Source organism: Schistocerca americana, chromosome 9, assembly GCF_021461395.2.
Source record: "Schistocerca americana isolate TAMUIC-IGC-003095 chromosome 9, iqSchAmer2.1, whole genome shotgun sequence".
NCBI classification, from domain to species: domain Eukaryota; kingdom Metazoa; phylum Arthropoda; class Insecta; order Orthoptera; family Acrididae; genus Schistocerca; species Schistocerca americana.
In genome coordinates, this window is record NC_060127.1 from 169,003,668 (window position 1) to 169,029,007 (window position 25,340).

The 25,340-nt window shown below is 40.4% G+C and overlaps 1 protein-coding gene across 1 annotated transcript in view; it reads right to left on the reverse strand.

The window, feature by feature from the left end:
• The window catches only part of LOC124550780 (potassium voltage-gated channel protein eag-like), a 229,098-nt gene that overhangs the window by 32,509 nt on the left and 171,249 nt on the right, over nucleotides 1-25,340 (reverse strand). The window contains exon 10 of the mRNA XM_047125504.1: nucleotides 15,268-15,366. Coding sequence (XP_046981460.1) covers nucleotides 15,268-15,366 — 99 coding nt within the window. The remainder of the gene's footprint in view (nucleotides 1-15,267; nucleotides 15,367-25,340) is intronic.

A 25,340-nucleotide genomic window follows, 5' to 3' on the forward strand; every position in this document is an offset into this window, starting at 1 on the left:
TCTTTGCGAGTTAGTTGTCGCTATGCAGAGTAGCAGTCAGTCAGTCGTTGCGAGTCTGTAGCTCTGTCTAGTTGAGAGCAGTACTCAGTCTGTAGTCGTCATGCAGAGCGGTCGGTCAGTAGTAGCAGCCCAGTGCGGTTGTGTGATGTAGGCGGTCGGCAACAATGGTCAAGATGAGGAATAAGGTATACTGTTAATTAATATAATCATTAGATAATGAAAAATTTTATTTATTGTAATTATTCTCCAACAAGTCTCCCAATAATAATTTTTTATTTCAAAAGCATTTTCTCAAAAGTTTAATTTTTTTTGAACTAAAGATCTCGTTGCACTTCCCATTTCATTCCACTTCCTTTTGAAGAAAAATTTCACTAGAATTACAAAAAAAAGGAGAATATTATTATTTGCAATGTAGTTCCTCCAAGTGGTGCGCAACAACAAGAGCAGATATGTGACATCCATTTATTCTGAGGTAAGACTTTAATTCTGATTGTTTTTACACAGGGCCAAAGACCGATATTTCGGTTTAATTGAATTTTCTTGTCACTGAATGGACTTTAATTTTTTGAAGGATTTATAATTGAGTCAGATTGCGAATTTCACATTTGTTGCCATTGTCAGTACATTTGATTGTGGGCAGGTTACGCATAGAGCCATGTGCATCAGCATTTCTAATTAGTATCGTCCTTTTCTTTTAAAATTTTTGTAGGGAGGTTACACTTGGCTCCCATTTCTATTAAGTATTGCTATATTATTTTCTTTTAAAAAATTGCGGTGGGGAGGTTACACTTGGCGACACCCAGTCCAGGATCGTATTTCGTTGAGAGTCTTTTGAGCGACAGTCAGATATCTGCTCTTATTTGCTTAGATAATTAGGATTTGGCGCAACGCTTTTAATAATATTGTGACTTTCTTTCTACAGGTCAACGGCAATTTGCTGCTTTGTTGTATTTGTGTGTTGCTTTTGCATTGTGCTTATTTGCTTTGTGAAAAATTTTGACTATTGTAAAAATGCCGCGAAAGACTGTGAATAGTGTATCGCGAAGTATTGTGAATGAAATTACCGACTTAAACAACGTGACCGATAGTAATTGTGATACGCAACGTAATGATGACAATCCTGCGTTCACTAACAATCAGTGCATTCCAACCACTAATGATGACTTTCACCTTAATGATGAACAAACGAACTCAATTGTCTCGTCTGTTAACTTGACGACAATTGATGACGCAGAATGCTCTATGGTAATGAGCGCTGTAGAGCTTAACACACCCGATTTGGAAAATTCAAGTAATGTACAGTCAAATCTGTCTAATGAAAATGAACAGATCACACAAAGTAGGACAGATGTATTTAATTCCGAAACAATGACTGATAGTATACATTTGACTGGCAAACCTTTTTGTAAATTTCAGAATGACCAAATGGTTACAGAAAGTGAAACAATTCCAGATCCACTATTGAACAGTACAGATAATAGAAATGGTAATTTTGGCTCGGATCCAATTATGGCAATACTGATACAACTTAGGGAAGATAATAAACAACAGAGTGAAAATTTCAAACAACTTAGGGAAGATAACAGACAGCTTAGTGAACAAATTAGAGACGTTGCCGCGCAGTGGCATGACACTAAGGAACAATTGCGCGTGGAAATTGAGGCTTGTTCTCAAAAAAATAGCGAAGAAATTAAGTCTGTTGCGCAAGAATTAAGAGAAATGCAAACAGCCGCAACAGAAACACTCAGAGACGAAATTAGCGGAGTCGCTAAACAATGCTCTGAAAAAGCTGCACAATTACGGGACGAGTTTAAAGCAATGACGGTAGAACTTTCGCGCACTATGGACGCAAAGATAGACGCGAAATTCGAACAGCAGAACACTCAGATTAACGAGCGCTTTAGTCAGCACATACAGAACAGTGATACGCGTTTCCGCAGATTTATTCAAGATCAAAACAAAGTAAAACGACAAGTCATGGAAACAATCACTGCACAGAGACAAGAGGACAAACGTAAAATATTCGCGAAAGCGAAGACGTATGTAGACAATAATATTACTACAGTGTCCGACAAAATTAATACCATAGAACAATTGAACGCGGAATTACGGGATGAAATTTCTGATCTTAAAGCAAAAACGGATACACACACAGTAAATATTCAAACAGTGACAGATAGATTCGAACAACTAGATCTAACACAGGATTGTGATGTTATCAAAGTTGATGTTAAAAAACTGAGCGAAACTACGCGCAAGTTGCAAAAACAGATTAATGCGTCTGATTCTAAAACCGATGATCAGGTTAAAATACTGACTGAAAAATGTGATGAATTGGCCAGTCGTATTGATGCTATCGAAAATACTAATGACAATAAATCAGACGATACTGCACCGGTTTCATTTATCCAAACGCCTGAATTTCAAAATTTACAGCAGACAGTTAATGAGATCGATTCATCTAACAACACGTTACGTAGGAAGTTATCAAATTTACAACAAGAAGTAACAGAAATGAAAAACACTTCTGTTAATAATACACAACAGACGCCACTTTATGAACATGTGTCAGAGTCACGCAGCGTGTATAATGTGAGCAATTTACAGCAACTACGCGACTTAAAATCCGAAAAGCCACGCGACTTAAAATCTGAAAAGCTACGCAACTTGAAATCCGAAATGACACAGACGAACAGATTCACACACAAACCCGAACGTGTTCTCAAATTCAGTGACGAGAACGTTGATAATAAGCAGTTTGCATTTGTAAGAAAATGTAAGGAATTTAATAATGACAGAACACAGATACACGATTTGCACTGTATACGACAATTTATCTTTGTACATTCACCGCTATTATCGGTAATGGAGAAACTAGCTTTGAACCAGATGCGACAATTTATTGTTGTATTTACAACAGCATTGCCTGTAATGAAGAAATTTGAATTAGCACGAATACAACAATTTGCCTTTGAAATTTTACCGCTATTGCCTGTAACACAAAAGCTAAAATTTATTTGCAGTGCGTAATGGACCTCAGGGGATTCATTACGCTTTAATGAATATGTGCCGTAGCGAGCATAGGGCCCCGAGCTGTAGTAGTGCTGTTTCATCTTTAGTTTTCTGCACTGCTGCCTTCTCTTCTACTATCCTTTATATCTATCCAAACTGCTCTTTAACTATTGCTCTACCTAGTATTAAGAAACGTATGTAATGAAAACCGGATACGACAAATCTTTTACCGAATGTGACAATTTTCAGTAGGCACTCCAGTACCGCCGTAATTTTAATTACAGATAAAATCGTAATCATCAGTATGTATAAAATTTTGAGCAGTCGGAACCATATTTTTGTAACAATAGATGTTTTTCACCACAATAGCATGAAAGTCAGCCGCTTAGCATACCTAACCAACAATGCAGTCTACAAGGTCAACCAAACTTTAATGTTTCGCCGCGTGCATGTATAGTCTCAGCGCCAACAAATAGTAACGCATGGCAGCAAAGAAATAACTACGTACAGACAACACTCTATTTCAATTCCTATCGCAATACACCGTATAGGAATGATTATTAGGACAGACGTAAAAAGAATGATGAGCACAATTTTCAGCGTACATTTAATAACAGTCGATCTTATGAGCAGCAACAACATCAGCAACAACAAATAATCATGAATGGAACAGACAATAGGTGTCATCCATAGCGTAACACGTCAGTAAGAAATAACAGAACAGTTCATATAGTGGATACGCCACAGCATCCTCCCGTAAATAACAGGACGAACGATAGAATTTAACCAGATACAGCACAGATTGCATACTACAGTAACGCAAACATTACTTTTGACACGCAGAATTTTGTTCACGAGAATGTTATTTGAAACATGCTTTATTGAATGCTCTACTTTTATCGCACCCAGATCTCACCAGAAATTTTTCCATTGCCACTGACAGCTCTAACACCGCTTTAGGTGTACATATTTTTCAGGAAATTGAAGAAGATGGTTCTACAGTAATTAAAAACATCGCATTTGCAAGTCGCATTTTGTCACCTGCTGAGAGAAATTATTCTGTTACAGAACTTGAAACATTATGTGTTGTATGGGCTTTCACGAGGTTTAGGCACTTTCTTTACGGCAGACATACCACCGTCTACACAGACCATAGAGCGATACAATTTTTACTTTCAGCTAAATTCACTCACGACAGGTTAAGCAGATGGAAACTATATTTACAGGAATTTAATTTTACAATAGTTCACATTCCCGGTACGCAAAATGTTATAGCAGACGCACTATCGCGTTCTCTCAGTAACAATCAGCAAGACGTAGCAACCAACTTCTGCAAAGCAAATTTCAGTGTCATGTACATTCAGCAGGTTGCATTTGAAAATTTTATTTCATCGTCATTACAGGACATAGCACAAGAACAAAATAAGGACAATGTGTGGAAAGAAATTAAACACCTTTGGCAAGATAGGAAAAATGTTACGATTAGGAACCACTACACAGTACGCAATGACATTCTGTTTCGCCGCTCTCATCCTGACAGCAACATTTGGTTATTATGCATTCCTGACGAACTGGTTAACAAACTAATTTGGTACACTCATTTAAGTTACGCACATTACGGAGCACGAAAATGTTTTCTTATACTGAGACAGAACTGTTATTTTACCAACATGGAAAAACGTATACGACGAGTTTTAGCGTCTTGTAAAATTTGCCAGAAAGCTAAATCAGACACCACTTCACATATTCCTCCTTTATATCCCATTATACCTGTGAAATTAAGACACATGGCCGCAGTAGATATTTTTGGTCCGATTCCGAGAACTAACAGAGGTTTTTGCTACATTTTTGTCGCTGTTGAGCTCACTTCAAAATTTGTTACTTTCACTCCGTTACGCAAAGCTACTGCTAAAACTGTTTCGAAAGCATTTGTAAAACATTTTCTATTTCATGTAGGGCATGTAATGAAAGTAATTTCTGATAATGGATCTCAATTTCGTAGTAGTGTATGGACACGCATGTTACGAGCTAGAAACATTTCTCCGATCTATATATCCAAGTACCACGCTTCTTCGAACCCTTGTGAAAGATTAATGAAGGAAATTGGTAAGCTGTGCAGAATATACTGCCACAAAAGACATATTGATTGGGATACACACATACTCTCATTCCAAGATGTAATTAATTCCATTCCAAATGAATCCACTATGCTATCTCCGACTGTTATACTGAAAAACGTTGAACCACCGAACAAAATTAAAGAATTAATAGAATTCCCCAAAAATCGTCGCCTACGACACCATGAAATAATTGACATTGCGCTGAACAACATCAAACGTGCCGCAGAGCGCCGGAGAAGACAGCAAAAACAGGTTTGTACACGCCGCGACTTTCACGTTGGACAGAAGATATTAGTACGTACACACTATTTATCCAGCAAATTAAAAGGTAAGTGCAGTAAATTTGAACTTCTATACGCAGGTCCGTATCGGATTCGCAGTATCCCTCACCCCAATGTTGTACACGTCGAAACTTTGAGAACCAGAAAATCGAAAGGCAATCACCATATCTCAAACATTAAACCGTTTATTGAGTGAAACCACTGTATGATTCAACACACTATGATGCCATTTACTAATGCAATTAATTCACCTGACTAATTATTGATGATTATCGTATTTTTTTTTCTTGGCAAGTGCCCGGCAAGGTAAGGTTAGCAGGTCGCTTTTCTTGTCGTTACACATCAGACCGTGCATATTTTTCCAGATGAATTTACACATTTACGACTATTTCTGCAATTATATTTATGTGACTACTTATTGATGATTATCGTATTTTTTTTTTTTGGCAAGTGCCCGGCAAGGTAAGGTTAGCAGGTCGCTTTTCTTGTCGTTACACATCAGACCGTGCACATTTTCCATTTTTTTGTGTATATGACTGTACTCCAGTTTTGTTTGTATGCACTATGAAATAGTTAAGATATAACACACACCAGTCGACTTTGACATTTTTTTTTTGCCTTATGACATCTCAACATCGTGACTGTTTCACATTTTTTTTGCTACTGTATTGTATTATTCTGTGTACATTTTTTCGCATCCGAACACTGTCAATGTCTTGGACATATTACGTTTTCTGTCATGTTATGCTGTATGGTTAATTGTGTCACCATAAACCAGTCATTATTTAGTGGGTATAGGATTTAAATGCAAGACATTAATCTTTGTTCATCAATTTCAGAAAGGAATGATGATTCTAAGAAATAAATTTAACATAAATGGGAATTTCACCTACGGAATAAACGAAAGGAGATGCAATAACTTTATGAGGAAGAGTAAAGGGATCAGGATTAACAAGCATTAACAAGACTATACTATACTCATCACAGAATAGCAGTCTTAACTAATTTTTTCTTTCAGAATACAAGGTGATTGATGCAGGCTGTCAGAGAGAACTACACATCTTAGTTTTAGTGATGAAATATGCTAGAGATAAGGAATAGTTAGGTAATGAGTAATGAAGTGATTTTTTTGCAGATGATAGTGAATACTGATGAATAATGATGAAGGAAATGGTATTATGAATAATGAAGTTTTTCTTTACAGGTGATGATAATGGTGAAGTTATGATGATATGGATAATGAAGTTTTTTTTTTTTTTTTTCTTTATGCCACGTAGTTATTTAAGTTTTTGTTGCGGTTTGCTTTGACAGCAGGTGTTACATTGCATAGTAGGATGACGGAAAGTTTTGGAAAGGACAGCTATGGAACACATTTTATACACATTTCACTACTTGTTAATTCGAAGTTCACTACTTTTCAGCATAGTGTGCGTTTCTTCTTTCAGGTCAATAATCCGTTTTTGTATTTTTTCCAGGAGAAGTTTTTCATGACACTTACTAAACCTGTTACTTATTATACCTGTTCTAGTACTTGCATTTTTATATTTTTTACCCATTTGTGTTTATCATTTATAAATGTGATCACATGTACTGCCTTGTTACATAATCTTGCTACAGCTGACTCATGACGAATGACGTTACCTATCCTCATTTGCAGCAATAGGTCAAAAGCAAAAAGTATTATGCCTCAGCAATTAATTATCGATCCCAACGCAATGCATTGCTACCAAAAAATGTATTACCAGTCCCACATAATGTCACTAGTTTATGATAATTCTGAATAATACTGATCAACTCTGAATAGCATGTCACTCGAGTAATGACCTCTTAATGAGACTATATTCAAAATAATGCTTTGTCACTAGCTAATAACTGCCACTGTTTATTGTAATGCCTGTGATTACTAATGATTTGACTGTAATTAACTGATTTTTAATAATGACTTTGTAATGATCTGAATAATACTGAATGATGAACTATGTTTTATTCTATTCAATACTTGATGGCCACTGAGTGCCAATAATTAATGTCAATCAACGAAATTGTTATTAATTATGCCATTAATTAACTCTTGTTTTCAATGTTCATACTTTGTAATTGGAAATAAATGTGATTGTTTAATAATGCTTTGTAATTAGAAGAAGGCTAATGATTCTTAATAGATTGGAATGACAAATGATTAATTAACTGTAATTAGGAGAAGGTTAATGATTCTTAATTATACTCTGTAACTGAAAAGAATGCGATTATTTCATAATATTTTGTAACCAGGAAAAGAAGGCTACTGATTCTATGTAAAACAATTAATGAACATTTTTCTGTAATACTACATACTTGGTACAGAAATGTTCAATAACTGGGCTATGAATGCCACGAACTATCAATGAAGACTGTAATTGTCAATATTATGTGACTTGATGTCCTTCACCTCATAAGCTGACTACCCTGAATTACTGCAATGTCCATTTGTCCTGTTTATCCCAGTGATCATGGAGCACTATATTTGGTTTTGCACTAATTCTACGTTGGTGTGCCTTGTAAGAGTGTGGTGTTGACACGACATGCTGTCCACCACCATGAGCGATGAAGACATTATTATGGTCCCACTGTTTGGTGTACCTAATGTACTGCCAAAATGAAAACATGGAACATTACTACGACAGTTCAGTGTCTTGGCTACACTGATAAATTCTGATGGGAAAAGAACTTCAAGTTGTGTCACTTGGTGTTGTACTACTGTGGAAAGATATGGACTTTCAGAGCAGCTGTGTGCAATCTAAAGTGCTACAACCATGATGCAATCCTTCCCTTTCCTATCCTGATTCTTGTCACATAAAGAAAAAATTTTTTTTTGGTAACATCATTTATGTTCATAGGTTATACATTTTTCGATTCGCTAAACTCCAGTGTGAGTACACTTATGTCACTGGTCGACATGATGTTTGCCATTATGTTTATTTGTTGTGAAAATACTAAAGACATTTTTCAGTGCATGTGCACTTTGGACATGAATTTTTTTTTGCCATTATGTTTATTTGTTGTGAAAATGCTAAAGACATTTTTCAGTGCGTGTACACTTGTCAACATAATATTTTTTGCCAGTCTGTTTATTTGTTCTGAATATGCTAAAGAATTTTTTCAGTGCCTGTGCACTTTGTTATCTGTCAAATAATTTGTATATACTTTTCTGATTTGCTACTATGTTTTGTACTCACATTTTGTCTTTGTCTGATATATTTTGTACTTAGTGCGTGTGCACAACATTTACTTTATGTACTACATCTAATTATTCTTGCCAGTCTGTTTATTTGTTCTGCATATGCTAAAGAATTTTTTCAGTGCCTGTGCACTTTATCTGTCAAAAAGTTTGTATATACTTTTTTCTGATTTGCTACTATGTTTAGTATTCACATATTGTCCTTGTCTGATATATTTTGTACTTAGTGCGTGTGCACAACATTTAAATATTCTGTAAGTTGTAGGATTTTGTTAATTAAAGAAAAATTTTGCCGCGCTTGGCAAGTCCAAATGACTCACCATCGCTGCCAAATTTTTGCCCCCCGAGTGGAGGGTTATGAAACACGTATGTAACGCAGCAGCGATGGCGAGGCATTGTAGCATCTGTGACCAGAGAGTATGCGCTTGACCGCGCGAGTGTTGCGAGCGGTTCTCAGTCAGTAGTAGTCTTTGCGAGTTAGTTGTCGCTATGCAGAGTAGCAGTCAGTCAGTCGTTGCGAGTCTGTAGCTCTGTCTAGTTGAGAGCAGTACTCAGTCTGTAGTCGTCATGCAGAGCGGTCGGTCAGTAGTAGCAGCCCAGTGCGGTTGTGTGATGTAGGCGGTCGGCAACAATGGTCAAGATGAGGAATAAGGTATACTGTTAATTAATATAATCATTAGATAATGAAAAATTTTATTTATTGTAATTATTCTCCAACAAGTCTCCCAATAATAATTTTTTATTTCAAAAGCATTTTCTCAAAAGTTTAATTTTTTTTGAACTAAAGATCTCGTTGCACTTCCCATTTCATTCCACTTCCTTTTGAAGAAAAATTTCACTAGAATTACAAAAAAAAGGAGAATATTATTATTTGCAATGTAGTTCCTCCAAGTGGTGCGCAACAACAAGAGCAGATATGTGACATCCATTTATTCTGAGGTAAGACTTTAATTCTGATTGTTTTTACACAGGGCCAAAGACCGATATTTCGGTTTAATTGAATTTTCTTGTCACTGAATGGACTTTAATTTTTTGAAGGATTTATAATTGAGTCAGATTGCGAATTTCACATTTGTTGCCATTGTCAGTACATTTGATTGTGGGCAGGTTACGCATAGAGCCATGTGCATCAGCATTTCTAATTAGTATCGTCCTTTTCTTTTAAAATTTTTGTAGGGAGGTTACACTTGGCTCCCATTTCTATTAAGTATTGCTATATTATTTTCTTTTAAAAAATTGCGGTGGGGAGGTTACAACCTTTTAGAGAAAGAAGTCTATATTTACATCCATGCTCCACAAACACAGTGCCTGGAGGAGCGTACTTTGTACCAGTACTAGTCATTTAATTTCCGGTTCTACTCGTAAATGAAGTGAGGCTAAAACGACCGTCTAGTAGCCCGTGTACGAGCCCTAATTTCTCTTATCCTGTCTTTACAGTCCTTACACGAAATGTACTGGGTGTTCATAATTAAATTTACGGTGTTCCGAGTCTGGACTGTAAGCATCACAGGATGTGGGAGCATCGCAGGTACACACATTAAATGGCGCCTCCGTTGAGTATGATAAAAAATTTTACACTACTTATTTACTTACTTACCTACTTACTCACTGGTCATACCGGACTCGAGAGTCCATTACCGCAGCAACGTATTTTCGCCATTAAAATTGCTACACCAAGAAGAAATGCAGATGATAAAGGGGTATTCATTGGACAAATATATTATACTAGAACTGACATGTGATCATACTTTCATGCAATTTGGGTGCATAGATCCTGAGAAATCAGTACCCAGAACAACTACCTCTGGCCGTAATAACGGCCTTGATACGCCTGGGCATTGAGGCAAACAGAGCTTGGATGGCGTGTACAGGTACAGCTGCCCATGCAGCTGCAACACGATACCACAGTTCATCAAGAGTAGTGACTGGCGTATTGTGACGAGCCAGTTGCTCGGCCACCATTGACCAGACGTTTTCAATTGGTGAGAAATCTGGAAAATGTCCTGGCCAGGGCAGCAGTCGAACAATTTCTGTATCCAGAAAGGCGCGTACAGGACCTGCAACATGCGGTCGTGCATTATCCTGCTCAAATGCAGGATTTCACAGGGATCGAATGAAGGGCAGAGCCACGGGTCGTAACACATCTGAAATGTCATGTCCATTGTTCAAAGTACCGTCAATTCGAACAAGAGGTGACCGAGACGTGTAACCAATGGCACCCCATACCATCACGCCGGATGATACGCCAGTATGGTGATGACGAATACACGCTTCCAAAGTGCGTTCACCGCGATGTAGCCAAACACGATGCATCACAACAACGTTTCACCAGGCAACGCCGGTCAACTGCTGTTTGTGTATGAGAAATCGGTTGGAAACTTTAATCATGTCAGCAGGTTGTAGGTGTCGCCGCCGGCGCCAATGTTGTGTGAATGCTCTGAAAAGCTAATCATTTGCATATCACAGCATCTTCTTCCTGTTGGTTAAATTTCACATCTGTAGCACGTCACCTTCGTGGTGTAGCAATTTGAATGGCCAGTAGTGAACTTCCACTTTCTGCCACCACGTGAAAATTTGGTGCTGTCAACATACAAAATCCGGTGTGATTGCAGGAAAAGGGGAGGAACGACCAACAACGATAATGGCGGTTGTGGCACGTTTATAAGGATATGGTGACTAGTTAGGGCCTACAGCATCTGTCCAGTATGGTACCCCATCTCAGCAACATGCTGCACTCTAGCACAGCATGTTTGACTATTGCTCACAGCATGCCCGGTGTGTCGATGTATGCCACCGTTCAGACCAGGAGAGGTCCGGATACATACTGATAGACATGATCTTTCAGATAACCCCGCAATCACACTGGTGGCAGTGGTGGTGGTAAGTCCCGATGGGACCAAGCTGCTGAGATCATCGGTCCCTACGCTTACACACTACTTAATCTAATGTAAAATAACTTACGCTAAAGACGACACATGCATCCATGCATGGAGGAGAACCTCCGACGGGGGGAGCCGCGCGAACCCGAACCGTGGCAAGGCGCCCTAGACCGCGCGGCTACCCCACGCGGCCCACAACCGGAACTCTCACGGATTTAGGTCGGGGAAATATGGAAGGCCACCCAGCTTGAAATTGCCTACAGATGAAAGTTTCTCGAAGCAAATCTTTCACCTGGCGAGCGACATTTGGTGTCGCCCGATCTTGCAAGAAAATAGGGGTGTGGACACAGTTGCATTGTTGCAAAGCTAGAATCACGTGTTGCATGAGGAGGTCCTTAGAACCTGCAGATGTCCCTGTACAACTAACAGGCCCACGAGGTGTCATTTTCTCGAAGAAAAACGGACCGAGAAGGAAAGACCCTCTAAAACCACTCCGCACTCTCACATAAGCTGAGTGCATGGAAGTTACTGTACAACATGTGGTGGAGTGGAACCTCATATACGACAGTTCTGTGCATTCGCGGCACCGTGCAGAGTAAAATGTGTCTTCTCCATTCAAAGAATATTCCCCGGAAACATGTCATCCACTTACACGTGTGCCAAAAAACGAAGGATAACGTCGCGGCGTTATAGCCTACCTTGAGGCTTCTTTCCGCGCACATTCTGATCCTGTGTAAAATGCGCCGTAATGTTGACCAGCGGAGAAACTGATTCCCATGACAGAGCTTTAGCACTGGCTGCAGAACCCGAGGCATGAGCTGCCCAGTCGGCTGCAGCTACAGCAACTTCATCAACAACTGACATGGGAATGGGCTGCTTCTCTTTCCCTACTGCACCCGTTTCTTCAAATTCGTTGAACATATTCTTTAGCCCTTTCATTGACATGGGGCCTCTTCGCAGCTATTTTTGTCGGCGTTATTCCCACAATGCAGCGCTGCTGTTGCTGTTGTCCTGATAAAACACCTTTACAGGCAGTGGGCAGTCTTTCTTCTCAGTAGCCATTGAGTTTCCTATGGAGAACCTTAACCTCCTTAACTATTTACACCAAAACACTTCGAAAAAAAAATCATCGTGCGTCGCAAGTGACAACCAGCATACTGATATCGAAACAGTAAACATTTCATATTTTGTGTGCTTACAGCGCCATATTTTCACCTGGTGGCGGAATAGTGAACTACTGTTCTTTTCCAGCATACTCCGCAAGCAGCAGACTAATGACCGTATCTACGATGTTTCAGCGTCCTACGATGTATACAGCCCACTCGTAGCACTGTCAGTATGTTGGCGGTAGTAGAAGCATTCTGCAGTTAGCTCCAAATGCCAGTTCTCTAAAATTTTTCAATAATGTTTCGCGAAAAGAATGTCATCTTGCTTCCAGAGATTTCCATTTGAGTTTGTAAAGCATCTGCAGAACACCCATGTGTTGACGGAACTTAACTGCTAACAAATCTAACAGCAAGCCTCTGAAAAGGTTTGATGTCTTAATTTAATTTTACCTGGCTGGTATCCCAAAAGACTAGCATGACTGAAGAACGGGTCGAATTAGTCTTCTATACGCGCTTTCCCTTCTACAGGATAGCCAGAAATGTTCTGAAAAGCTTGTGAGGATGTTGCGGGGTAGATTGTGCTGAGAAATAAATGTTAGGAGAAAACATTCGATACGGTGCTCCGTTTCCGAGTTAATTAGCATTGTGTCTCGACTTTACCTTCGATAAGGATACAAGCTAAAGTAATGAATTAAAATTTATACGAGGAGCACTTGAACCCTCGTCTTCTGCTTACTGAACAGGTATGCTATCCACTACACCACCCTGACATTACGTATACCACAGCTGCATGGAACACCGTAGTCAAGTGTTTTACTTACCTCAAACCTCAATTTACAAATATCTCATCTTGATTTTACCCTCCTTAAACCGTCAGTATTGTCGAGGCTCTCTGATAATGGGGAAATCCAGCCTGTACCTTAAGCGTAGTTTTTCTACTAATCTAATGTAATTACATTTTCTTGGTGTCATACTGAGTCTCAGCTTTATCTTCGATAAGCATAGAAGCTGAATTAAGGCACATTTCAAAATTAAGATTTCTTGTATTCTTAAATATCGAGCGTGAGGCACAAATATGACGCTCAAATTGACATTAAGAATATTATAATGTGTGCCTCTGCGAGTTATTTACAAAATGTGTGGTGTTTCTAATGCAGCAGTTTATTAACCGATCATGAAAGCCGTAAGGGCCACGACTAAACAAATCGCTGTCCACTGGAACACATTGCAGGAGCAGACGACACGGTGCTGACCGAAGTATCAATGTAATTGGAGATATTAACCATAGCAAAATGGGTATGGTAGGCTAAAAAGGCAATACTGACCTTACGACTTACCTTAGAAGAAAGATTCAGGAAAGGCAAACCTACGTTTCTAGCATTTGTAGACTTAGAGAAAGCTTTTGACAATGTTGACTGGAATACTCTCAAATTCTGAAGGTGGCAGGGGTAAAATACAGGGAGAGAAAGGCTATTTACAATCTGTACAAAAACCAGATGGCAGTTATAAGAGTCGAGGGGCATGGAAGGGAAGCAGTTGTTGGGAAGGGAGTAAGACAGGGTTGTAGCCTCTCCCCGATGTTATTCAATCTGTATATTGAGCAAGCAGTAAAGGAAACAAAAGAAAAATTCGGAGTAGGTATTAAAATAAATAAAAACTTCGAGGTTCACCGATGACATTGCAAAGGACTTGGAAGAGCAGTTGAACGGAATGGACAGTGTATTGAAAGGAGGATATAAGATGAACATCAACAAAAGCAAAACGAGGATAATGGAATGTAATCGAATTAAGTCGGGTGATGCTGAGGGAATTAGATTATGAAATGAGGCACTTAAAGCAGTAAAGGAGTTTTGCTATTTGGGGAGCAAAATAACTGATGATGGTCGAGTAGAGAGGATATAAAATGTAGACTGGCAATGGCAAGGAAAGCGTTTCTGAAGAAGAGAAATTTGTTAACATCGAGTATAGATTTAAGTGTCAGGAAGTCGTTTCTGAAAGTATTTGTATGGAGTGTAGCCATGTATGGAAGTGAAACATGGACGATAAATAGTTTGGACAAGAAGAGAATAGAAGCTTTCGGAATGTGGTGCTACAGAAGAATGCTGAAGATTAGATGGGTAGATCACATAACTAATGAGGAGGTATTGAACAGAATTGGGGAGAAGAGGGGTTTGTGGCACAACTTGACAAGAAGACGGGACCGGTTGGTAGGACATGTTCTGAGGCATCAGGGGATCACAAATTTAGCATTGGAGGGCAGCGTGGAGGGTAAAAATCGTAGAGGGAGACCAAGAGACGAATACACTAAGCAGATTCAGAAGGATGTAGGTTGCAGTAGGTACTGGGAGATGAAGAAGCTTGCACAGGATAGAGTAGCAAGGAAGGGCTGCATCAAAGCAGTCTCAGGACTGAAGAACTCAACAACAACAGGATAAAACTGGTTATGGAATTGAAATAACGCATTTTAAAGGAACTTTTGGCTAGTTGCGGCAGTCACTAACAAAAGAATCAACGTTCGACAATTTTTTAAAGAGTTCTTACTACACATCCATGAAACAGAGAGGTTTATACGATGTTAAGTGACAGATACAGAAGACACTTAAAGAGAAAAATTTCTCTATACAACTGTAACCGTACAGATCCGGGCTTTACCTTACGAAGGCTTCCTGGACGGTTGTAACGGTCTTCGATCTCGACGATTTCCTCCATCGTGTCCTGCCTCGTCATCGGTTTCGGCAGCTTCGGGAACACCTGCGTACAAAACAGTTACTGTGTGTGACATTCGCCCACTCGTTTAGCTACGTCTTTCAGTAGCAAAGTAGGAGCAATTGTTACGTTACTTTTATTCTAACACAGATGATCTATTCCATAAAACAGAGGCAAAAGGGTATTTCATAACACAATAATTGTAACGTTTCAAGAAGACTTTACAATCATTACAAATTATTCTTTGCTGTTGTCTGCAAAATTAAGAATGTATTGTTGTTATCTTTAGTCTGAAGACTAATCTGACCCAGATCTCTACGCTAATCTATCCTGTACTGTCTCTTCAGCTCTGCATAACTATTGCAACCCACATCCATTAGAACCTGTTGACTATATACAAGTATTGGTGTCGATCTGAAATTTTTGTCATCTGCAATCTTTTTCATCACCAAAGGCCTTAGAAGGTGTGTCCGATCAACTGATTCATAATCATGTTGTTGTATACATTTCTTTTTTCCCCATCTCGATTCAGTGCCTCCTGTTTAGTTTCTATGTACACCGATCTAATCTTCAGTATTTTTCTGTAGCACCACATTTCAAAATCTTCAGTCCCGCTGTCTGAACTGCCTATGTCTACGTTTGACGTTCCTTCAAGGCTACACTCCAAAGACATCCAGAAAAGATTTCTTAACGCTTCAATTCATATTAAATGTTAAAAAATTCCTCTTTTTCATAAATACTAGTTGTGGTAACAGCCACTGCGTATTTTATATCCTCTCTACATCGTGCATCATCAGTTATTTTGCTACCGATATTTCAAAGTTCATCTGCTACTTTCAGTGTCTCATTTCCTAATCTAATCCCGTCAGCATCCCCTGATTTACTTCGAGTACATTCCACTACTCTTCTTTTACTTTTGCTGGTTTTCATCCTACAATCTCTGTGCAAGATAATATCCAATCTGTTCAGCTGCTCTTCAAAGTCTCTTGTTATCTCTGACAGAATTACACTGTCATCAGAGAACCTCCATGTGTTTATTTCTTCTCCCTGAACTTGTCTTACTTATAGAAAAAGTCCATTTTTGGTCTCAATGCCCGAATGTGGTAGAATGTGCAAAAACAATAACTACAGATACAAAAAATGTTTTGTGTGACTTACCTGTCTGTCACGTATCTTTCACTAAAACTAAAAACTACACGAATTACAGTATCAAAGACTACATGAAAACCATGTCCCAGACCTGATGCGAAGAATCTCGAGATGGATTTTAGATTCTAAAGAAATACAATGCCATAAACTGACGCTTAACGATCAGTTGATAAACAGATCATAATAAATGGAGCAGTAGTTTATTTGTCCTTCCTGCAAGAAGCTGATTTACCGAAATCAGAGAATGCCTCAATCAGAATGGGTACACTGATACCTGAATTTCGCTTTGTAAGACTCCCAGTGAGGCTGTTACTCGAAATTGTTTTTTAATGTCGCTGCGGTCCTTTGTCCGAATGGGTTGATGCAACTCTAGACCCTAGGTCTTTCCTGGTGGGCCTCTTCATCTTTGCACAACTCCGGCAAACTACATCCTTTTTAACCTGTTTACTAGAGTCAAGCGTTGGTCTGCCTCTGCAGTTTTATCCCTCAAACTTCTCGTGATTTCCAAATTAAATATTAGTTGAAGGTCGAAAATGTGTCCTATCTTTTAGTCAAGTCCTGCCACAAAATTTATTTTCTCCCATTTCAACTCAGCACTTTTTCATTAATTATCCAATCTACCCACCTAATCACCAATATTCTTCTCCAACAATACGCTTTCAAAATTCTCTTTTTTCTTCTTATCTATACTGTTATTCACTTTAAGCTTAAATAACGGGTTTTCGCGTTTAACTTCCGTGATCTGGCGGGAACCGGTATTGCCATTGCGGCAAGACTGTTGGCACTCTTGTATGTACTACGCAACATAAATCCATTGGACTTGCAATAGCTACTGGGGTGTCTGCGACGTAAGAACGACTTGGAATTTTGCGCCATTTTGTCATACGACGGTCGATAGCCGTATTTTCTTCATGTTTGTTATCTGCTGTCCTTCCCATCCTGCTGTCCTGCCCTGCTAGCTTTTTGTAGTGAGCATCGTTGTTTGATGTTTATTTTCTTCATGGAGCAGATGACGACTAAGCAACGTATCCAAATAATAAAAAGTTATTACAAAAACAGTAAATGTCTCACGGCAACCATTTTTAATTGCCTGTGACACACGGCCGAAGTGCAGCTCCAACTGGAGGTTTGAGACTACAAGATCTGTTTCAAACGTTAAGAAAACAGGACGACCGCGTTCTGTTCGAACACCGGGAAACAGGGGCGGTGGCAAGGGGGGAGGGCTATGGGGGCTATAGCCCTCCCCCACCCCCCCCATGGAGTATCACATTACACTCGATAAAATGATTTCAGAAATCAGCGAATATATTACGCCAACAGATTCAATGATTTTTATTATAATTGTGTAACAACGTAGGTTGCAACGTATTCCAAACACATTTTAACAAAAAAATAAGAGCAGCAAATAGCTTACTACCTAAACCAATAAATATCATTTAACTTAAAGTAGGTGTCTTATTATTTATTAATGCACAATTTTTACCCTGAACTCATAAAGAGTTACCAAAAACTACTTTAAGCATCACAAAATTTTACCAATTTGTCGGTAGAGGACCCCAACTTTCCTTTTGTTAAGCCATATTCCATTCCCCCAAACCCGCTCCCCGCCCCCTTGACCGACTTCTAGAATCGCCCCTGCAGGGAAACATTGCTGTAGCACGTGACAGAAAATCGGTCCGACGAGCTCAACAACTGAATTTATCACCAAGTTCACTGCACGAAATCCTCTTAAAAAAAAAAAAAAAAAAAAAAAAAAAAAAAAAAAAAAAAAAAAAAGAAGAAAGAGTTGAAGGTTGCAGATCATGGAATGAGACATCGATTTGCTCAATGGAACTTGTCTTGACAAGAACGATAACTTTACAAAAAGAATAATTTTTTTCAGATAAGGCGCACTTGCACCTCATTGGGTATGTCAATAAGCAGTACTGCACAATTTGGGGTCACGAAAGTGTGCGAGTGACTGTGGAAGGTGAGATGCATTCACAACGCACGACTGTGTGGTGTGGAATTACAATGAAATTAACACCCTTAGCTGCTTACAGGCGTTGACTTACGTCAACGAGACAGATGAAAATGTGTGCCCTGACCGGGACTCGAACCCGGGGTCTCCTGCATACATGGCAGACGCTCTATCTATTTTTTTTTTTTTTCGAGGATCGAAGAATCAGGAAGAGGATGTAGTGGGTTTGTCGATGTTGTTTTATTTATTTATTTATTTAATTTTTAGAACTTTCTTTTTAATTTTCATTTTGTATTTTATTTATAGATTTATTTTTGTTTCATTACAAAGAAAGATCGTACAACTGCCGTAGCCGTCTTCTCGTCTGTTGGGAGGGGTTCCCCCCTATTCCGTCCGTAGAGGATCAATATGCTCCAGGATTCTTCTTCATTTTCAGCGTCTCATACCCGGAACGCCCCAGTGAGCAGGAGGATCCGCAAATAATGAACCTAAATAATTTGCGAAACGAGTTCTGTACTTCGGGTGGCGGCTGAAAGCTGTATGTGTCGTCACCAGTAGGGACCAAAAGTCGAGTGTGCCTTTGGGATAATCGCAAAATATGTAGTAAAGGGCCATGCCCTTTAGACAGTTAACGGTGTTCGTCCTGGTTGATGGAAGGTATACGCCGTCGGGGCGCAATACATCATCAGGGGAGATAGACTCCGGCAATCGCCGCAAGAGTAATGCCAGCATGCGCTCCGTCAGTAGCCAGCACTCGCTGGTCGCGGCACACGTCAGCCGGTGTGCATCCGAGTCAACGACTGAGCATGTCGGACACAAGGGGTCGTCCGATCTGAGCCACCGAGGACACAGAGGATAGCGCGACTGCAGGCATTTACCTCTGGCACGCCCCCCGGGAAACCCACATTCTCCACGTATTGTGCTGCACTACATTCGTAGTGCCCCCACCCATTATACTCATTACTCGCGGCGCGTTGCCGATTCCCGTAAGAGATCGGGCACTGTTTGTGCATTCGCACAGAAGAAGATGGTCAAGTGGCTGGTGAGCCTTAACTATATATATACTGAGATGGTATCATGTCCGAAAGAACAGATACCATATTAGTATATATGTGTGGTGTGGGTTCTGGGCACGAGGAGCTATCGGCCAGTAGTATTTTGAAAATGATTAGGGAGCTGCTGTCATTGTGAACGGCGATCTTTACCGAAACATGCTTTCTGATTGGCTTTTCTCTCTTGTTTATGAAAATGATTTTTGGTCTCACCAAGATGGTGCGACATGTCACACATCCCGTGAAACGATTGCTCTGCCGTATTAAAAGTTTCCTCAAAAAATTATCTCCTTGCGTGGCAACCAGGAACGGGCTCCCAGATCACGTGATCTTACACTTCGTGACTTTTTTGTGGGGATTTGTGTAATCAGAAGTGTACGTGAATAAACCACAAGCAATACACCGGCTGAAGGATGAAATTAAAAGGGTTATTAACGGCTTCCCAACAGATGTTTGTGAACGCGTCATCGAGAACTTCAAAATCGTTCAAATGGCTCTGAGCACTATGGGACTTAACAGCTGAGGTCATCAGTCCCCTAGAACTTAGAACTACTTAAACCTAACTAACCTAAGGACATCACACACATCCATCCCCAAGGCAGGATTCGAACCTGCGATCGGAGCAGCATTGCGGTTGCGGACTGAAGCGCCTAGAACCGCTCTGTCACAGCGGCCGGCATAGATTACTTGAATGCCTTGCTCGTTGCTGCGCGGTCTAATGTGATCATATGGAGAATATAATTTTTCATACGTAAAAGGAATAAGTTACTTAATGTGTTTGTAAAAGAAGCATTACATTTTCAACAAATTTTGTACGTTCTGTAGCACTTTAATATTCATCCCTGCTTTCTGGGCGCCCTTAACTTTCCGAAAAGACTTCCTTACACTGAAACTGTACAATATTTTTTATTGCCATATTCTCCTTTTTCAGGAAAAGCTTTCAATATGGATATCGGACCAACCTGCTAACAATAATTTCATACAAGCCAGACAAAACTATTTTCAATAGTGTGGCAACACCAAACTTTCCAAAATAATCCCTTGGATTAAAATGATACATGTACGCTGGTGTGCAAAACTTAAGGACGAGAGTAACTTTCGCATGCTGTGTCACTCACAAGTAACATAGCTCGACCAAACTTGGAACACAGAAAGAACCGCTACAGCATAATACAGAAGGTGACTGAAAGAAATGCCCAATGAGACGAACAGGATGACACTTTTATTCAAAGACAATAACCAAACAGAAGTCACCGCGATTTATGATGGTTCCGTGAACATTAAAAAGACGGGACATGGTTTTTGATAGTTTCTGTGATCATAACGGACGGCAAAACATGCTCTGGAATATGCTTCCTAGGTAGTCACGAGGCCGACTAGGATTTCTTGTGGTAGTGCATCTGCTGAATGCCTCTAAAGTAACTTACGCTGTTTCGCCACACAAAGGGCCTGGTTCTAAATTACATGACCAACTGTTCTTGATTCGAATTCTGGAATATTTACGGTATGTTCTTTGGCGAAGAAATTTCGGGACACCCTGCTTTGCTAACGGCGTCATCGGTATCATTATCGCTGTCATAACGCAGTGAAGGTATTGCTTGTGTCTTAGTGCTTACATATGACCATGACACCTTAAACGAGATGTAACTGAAACTGGGTATAGTTCCTGACAAAAGACTATAAAGAAAAGAACCTTATTTCAAGATACAAACCCACAACTTTGGATGTATTACATGTGTTGTGGCCTGGCAAGACAGCCAAGCCACTATGAGGAAGCCGAAAGGCACGCGTTTTAGCTCACGCAGGCTGGCGTGAGGTCTGGAACAGGTAAAGTAATTGAGACTAGCAAATAAAGTACGTAGCTGCTGGAATACTTAACTTTAATTCATAATTGGTGAACATCGCTCTTGACGGTACATGTTTTACAGCATCAATAGTGACTGGTAATGGCGCCTTGCTAGGTCGTAGCAAATGACGTAGCTGAAGGCTATGCTAACTATCGTCTCGGCAAATGAGAGCGTAATTTGTCAGTGAACCATCGCTAGCAAAGTCGGCTGTACAACTGGGGCGAGTGCTAGGAAGTCTCTCTAGACCTGCCGTGTGGCGGCGCTCGGTCTGCAATCACTGACAGTGGCGACACGCGGGTCCGACGTATACTAACGGACCGCGGCCGATTTAAAGGCTACCACCTAGCAAGTGTGGTGTCTGGCGGTGACACCACATCATGTATTTGAAAATTAATTATTGATGTCATATTGTTTCAGTACCTGTACTCGATTCAGCGAAATTCGTGAAATGTAAATGACTTTTTGTTAAAAAACTAGAAGTGATGGATAAAAGCGGATTTCGGTCTGATAGGTGCATAGAAAACGCTTTATACATATTTTTGTTGAACTGTTACATTCTGTTCCAGACCGTTGCACCGTGTACTGTGAAAGGGGAATTAATGGAGGAGAAGGTAATTCTGCACCCTTTAAAAACGGTTTATAGAAAGAAATGTAAATACAATATTTGAGAAGTTATTTGTAACCTTTTACCTGATCAAGCAGTAAAACGGTAACTACCAAATTACTATCTGGCATTCTGCAGAAATAACGTTAGTTAAAATGGTACATATATTTTATCTACATCTTCTATACTTACAACAAAACTATAAAACCAAAGTGTCTGTCTGTCTGCTTGAACACGCTAAAATCTGGAACTACCTCACAAATTTTCACCGAATTTTTAGGTAACTGGAACGTAGCCTGGAGCAACATATACACTTTATTTCATCAAAATAGGATTACAGAAATATAGATCCCCAGAAATGTCAGCAAAACGTATGTATGAATGTTCTACATATCCTCCGAAACCACTCGACCGGTTTCTACCAAGCTTGGTACACATGGACCCTTACTGCCTGGAAAGAACCGCTGTGGGGATAAGAAATCTAAGAATCACTGACCAACCAAAGGGGGAGGGGGGTGAAACGGAAGTGTACCCCACGACGCACGAATACTAAGACTTTATTCATCCACTATTTGAGAATGGGAGTACTCAGGTACTTGAAGCAAACTTAACGCGTAATTTAAAACCTTTATGAAACTTTTTTCGGCCGACAACCTTCACAAAAAATAAGAACACATATCCGCTGCTACATTTTCGCTGTTCATGCAGTAAAACTGTAGCATCAGGCATGACGTTTTAATATATTACATATTTCCTATTACCAATATTCACACCAAATTTTGCGGACAGTGTTCTCATATACTACTGAATGTGTCTGCACAACTATATCATTGTACGACACATAGTTCAGAAGATATGACATCATAAGCCTTCAGCTGCGTGGAAACGAAACTGCAGGATAATATATGTAAAGATACGTTACATACTTGTGACATTAGCATATATGTGCAAAGCGGTGGGTAAAAAACTACTCCTAAACCCCAAAGTTGTTACACACATTAGTTACTGTCTGGAAAGAAACATTCTGGGGATAAGAGAGATCAACATGCTACTGGGGCGGTGGTACTTATGTGGAAAGACGAGGAGGAGATGGGCAGGAAGAGGGGACGAGAGAAATGGGCACATGTAGGTGGGGAAGGGGGATATGGACAGAGAGAGGGCGAGGGAGTCGTGGACAAAGAAAGGGAAGAGGCAGATGAGGAGATAGAGCCGGACGGAGTGCCCGATTGGTTCTAGGCGCTACAGTCCGGAACCGCGCGACCGCTACGGTCGCAGGTTAGAATCCTGCCTCGGGCATGGATGTGTGTGATGTCCTTAGGTTAGTTAGGTTTAAGTAGTTCTAAGTTCTAGGGGACTGATGACCTTAGAAGTTAAGTCCCATAGTGTTCAGAGCCATTTGAACCATTTGAGGAGACAGAGAAGGGTCCAGAGGAGATGGATGGAGAGAGGGAGAAGGAGAAGATGGACTAATAGAACTGAAATGAGTACCAATCTCGGCAATGCTGGGTACTCTGACAGCCAAACCAGAAGAGAATCCCGGAACTGCCAAGGTATTTATTTAAAGCTGTTTGTGCAAGCCTGTAGCAGGCAGCATTTTGCCTTGGGCTTAATGCTTATGAGGCTATAGACTGAAGAGCCAAAGCAACTGGTACACTTGCCCAAAATCGTGCAGGCCCCCGCGAGCACGCAATACGACCTGGCATGGACTTGAGTAATGTCAGAATAGTGCTGGAGGGAACTGACACGATGAATCCTGCAGGGCTGTCCTAAATCCGTAAGAGTACTAGGGGTGAAAATATTTTCTGAACAGCACGTTGCAAGGCATTCCAGCTATGCTCAATAGTGTCCAAGTCTTGAGAGACTGGTGACCAGCAGAAGGGTTGAAACTCACAAGAGTGTTTCTATAGCCACTCTGTAGCAATTCTGGACGTGTGGGGTGTCGCATTGTCTTGTTGTAATTGCCCAAGTCCGTCGAAATGCACAATGGAACAGGAATGGATACAGGTGATCAGACAGGGCGCTTATGTACGTGTCAGAGTCGTATCTAGACGTGTCAGGGGTCCCATGTCACTCCAACATCACACGCCTCACACCATTACAGGACCCCCATCAGTTTCAACAGTCCCCTGCTGACATGCAGGGTCCATGGATTCATGAGGTTGTCTCCATAGCCGTACACGTCCCTCCACTCGATATCATTTGAAACGAGACACCTTTTACCAGGCAACGTGTTTCCAGTCATCAGCAGTCCAACGTCAGTGTTGACGGGCCCAGGTGAGGCGTAAGGCTTTGTGTCGTGGTGTCATCAAGGGTACACGAATGGGCCTTCGACTTCAAAACTCCATATCGATTATGTATCGTTGAATCGTACGCACGCTGACACTTATTGATGGCTCAGCATCGAAATTTGGAGAAGAGTTGCACTTCTATCACGCTGAACGATTCTCTTCGGTTGTCGTTGTTACCGTTCTTGCAGGATGTTTATCCGATCGCAGCGATGTCGGACACCTGATATTTTATCGGATTCCTGATGTTCACGGGACACTCGTGAAATGGTCGTATTGGAAAATCTCTATTTCATCGCTACCTCCGAAATGCTGTGTCCCATCGTTCGTGCGCCGACTATAACACCACGTTTAAACTGACTTAAATCTTGATAACCTGCCATTGTAGCAGCAGTAACCGATCTAACCATTACGCCAGACACTTGATGTGTTATATAGCTTATACAGACTGAAAGCAAACACCATGCAACAGTTGTCAGAATGGAGTAGGATGGAGTAACGAGCGTTATGATCCGCGAAATGTCTGAGTGGCTTTCCCCTGGTAATCTCGTCATTTCAGAAGGTATGATTGGCGTGACAGTCAAGAAATCTACCGCAGCTCTGCACGACAATAGTCGGTATGGCTCCACATCCCTGTCAGTACCTTCTACAACGGGAACGACTTTCTTGCAGCAGTTTGCGTAAGCCTATTCAGACTTTTGACAGATGGTCACATTAATCAGGCTGGGCCCTGAAGTACACTTCATGCTAATTGCGTGTCCTAAGCTGTCTGCATGATACTGCAGTTTTAATGCAATATGGCGCACATTTCAGCTATCAAATGAGGGAAACCACGACTGTCATCTCCATCTCTCACAGAGTAGCTTTCCTTGCGTGAATGTGTGTTTTGCTGATCCGAGAGCACAGTACCACCAGCGGGACTGATCTACATGGATTGGCGAAAAAACCTAATTTCTTATTACTTTGCTTTACTTTATTTCGCTCTGAAAGTGTAGCAGGTGGAACTTGGATTTCCTTACAGCCCTATGATGGAGTTGGTGCATGGTCAGCCTCCCGAGAGCGATACTCAACGATGATCGTATGAATTACCCATGAGCCGAGTTGGATTCTTCCTACAGCACT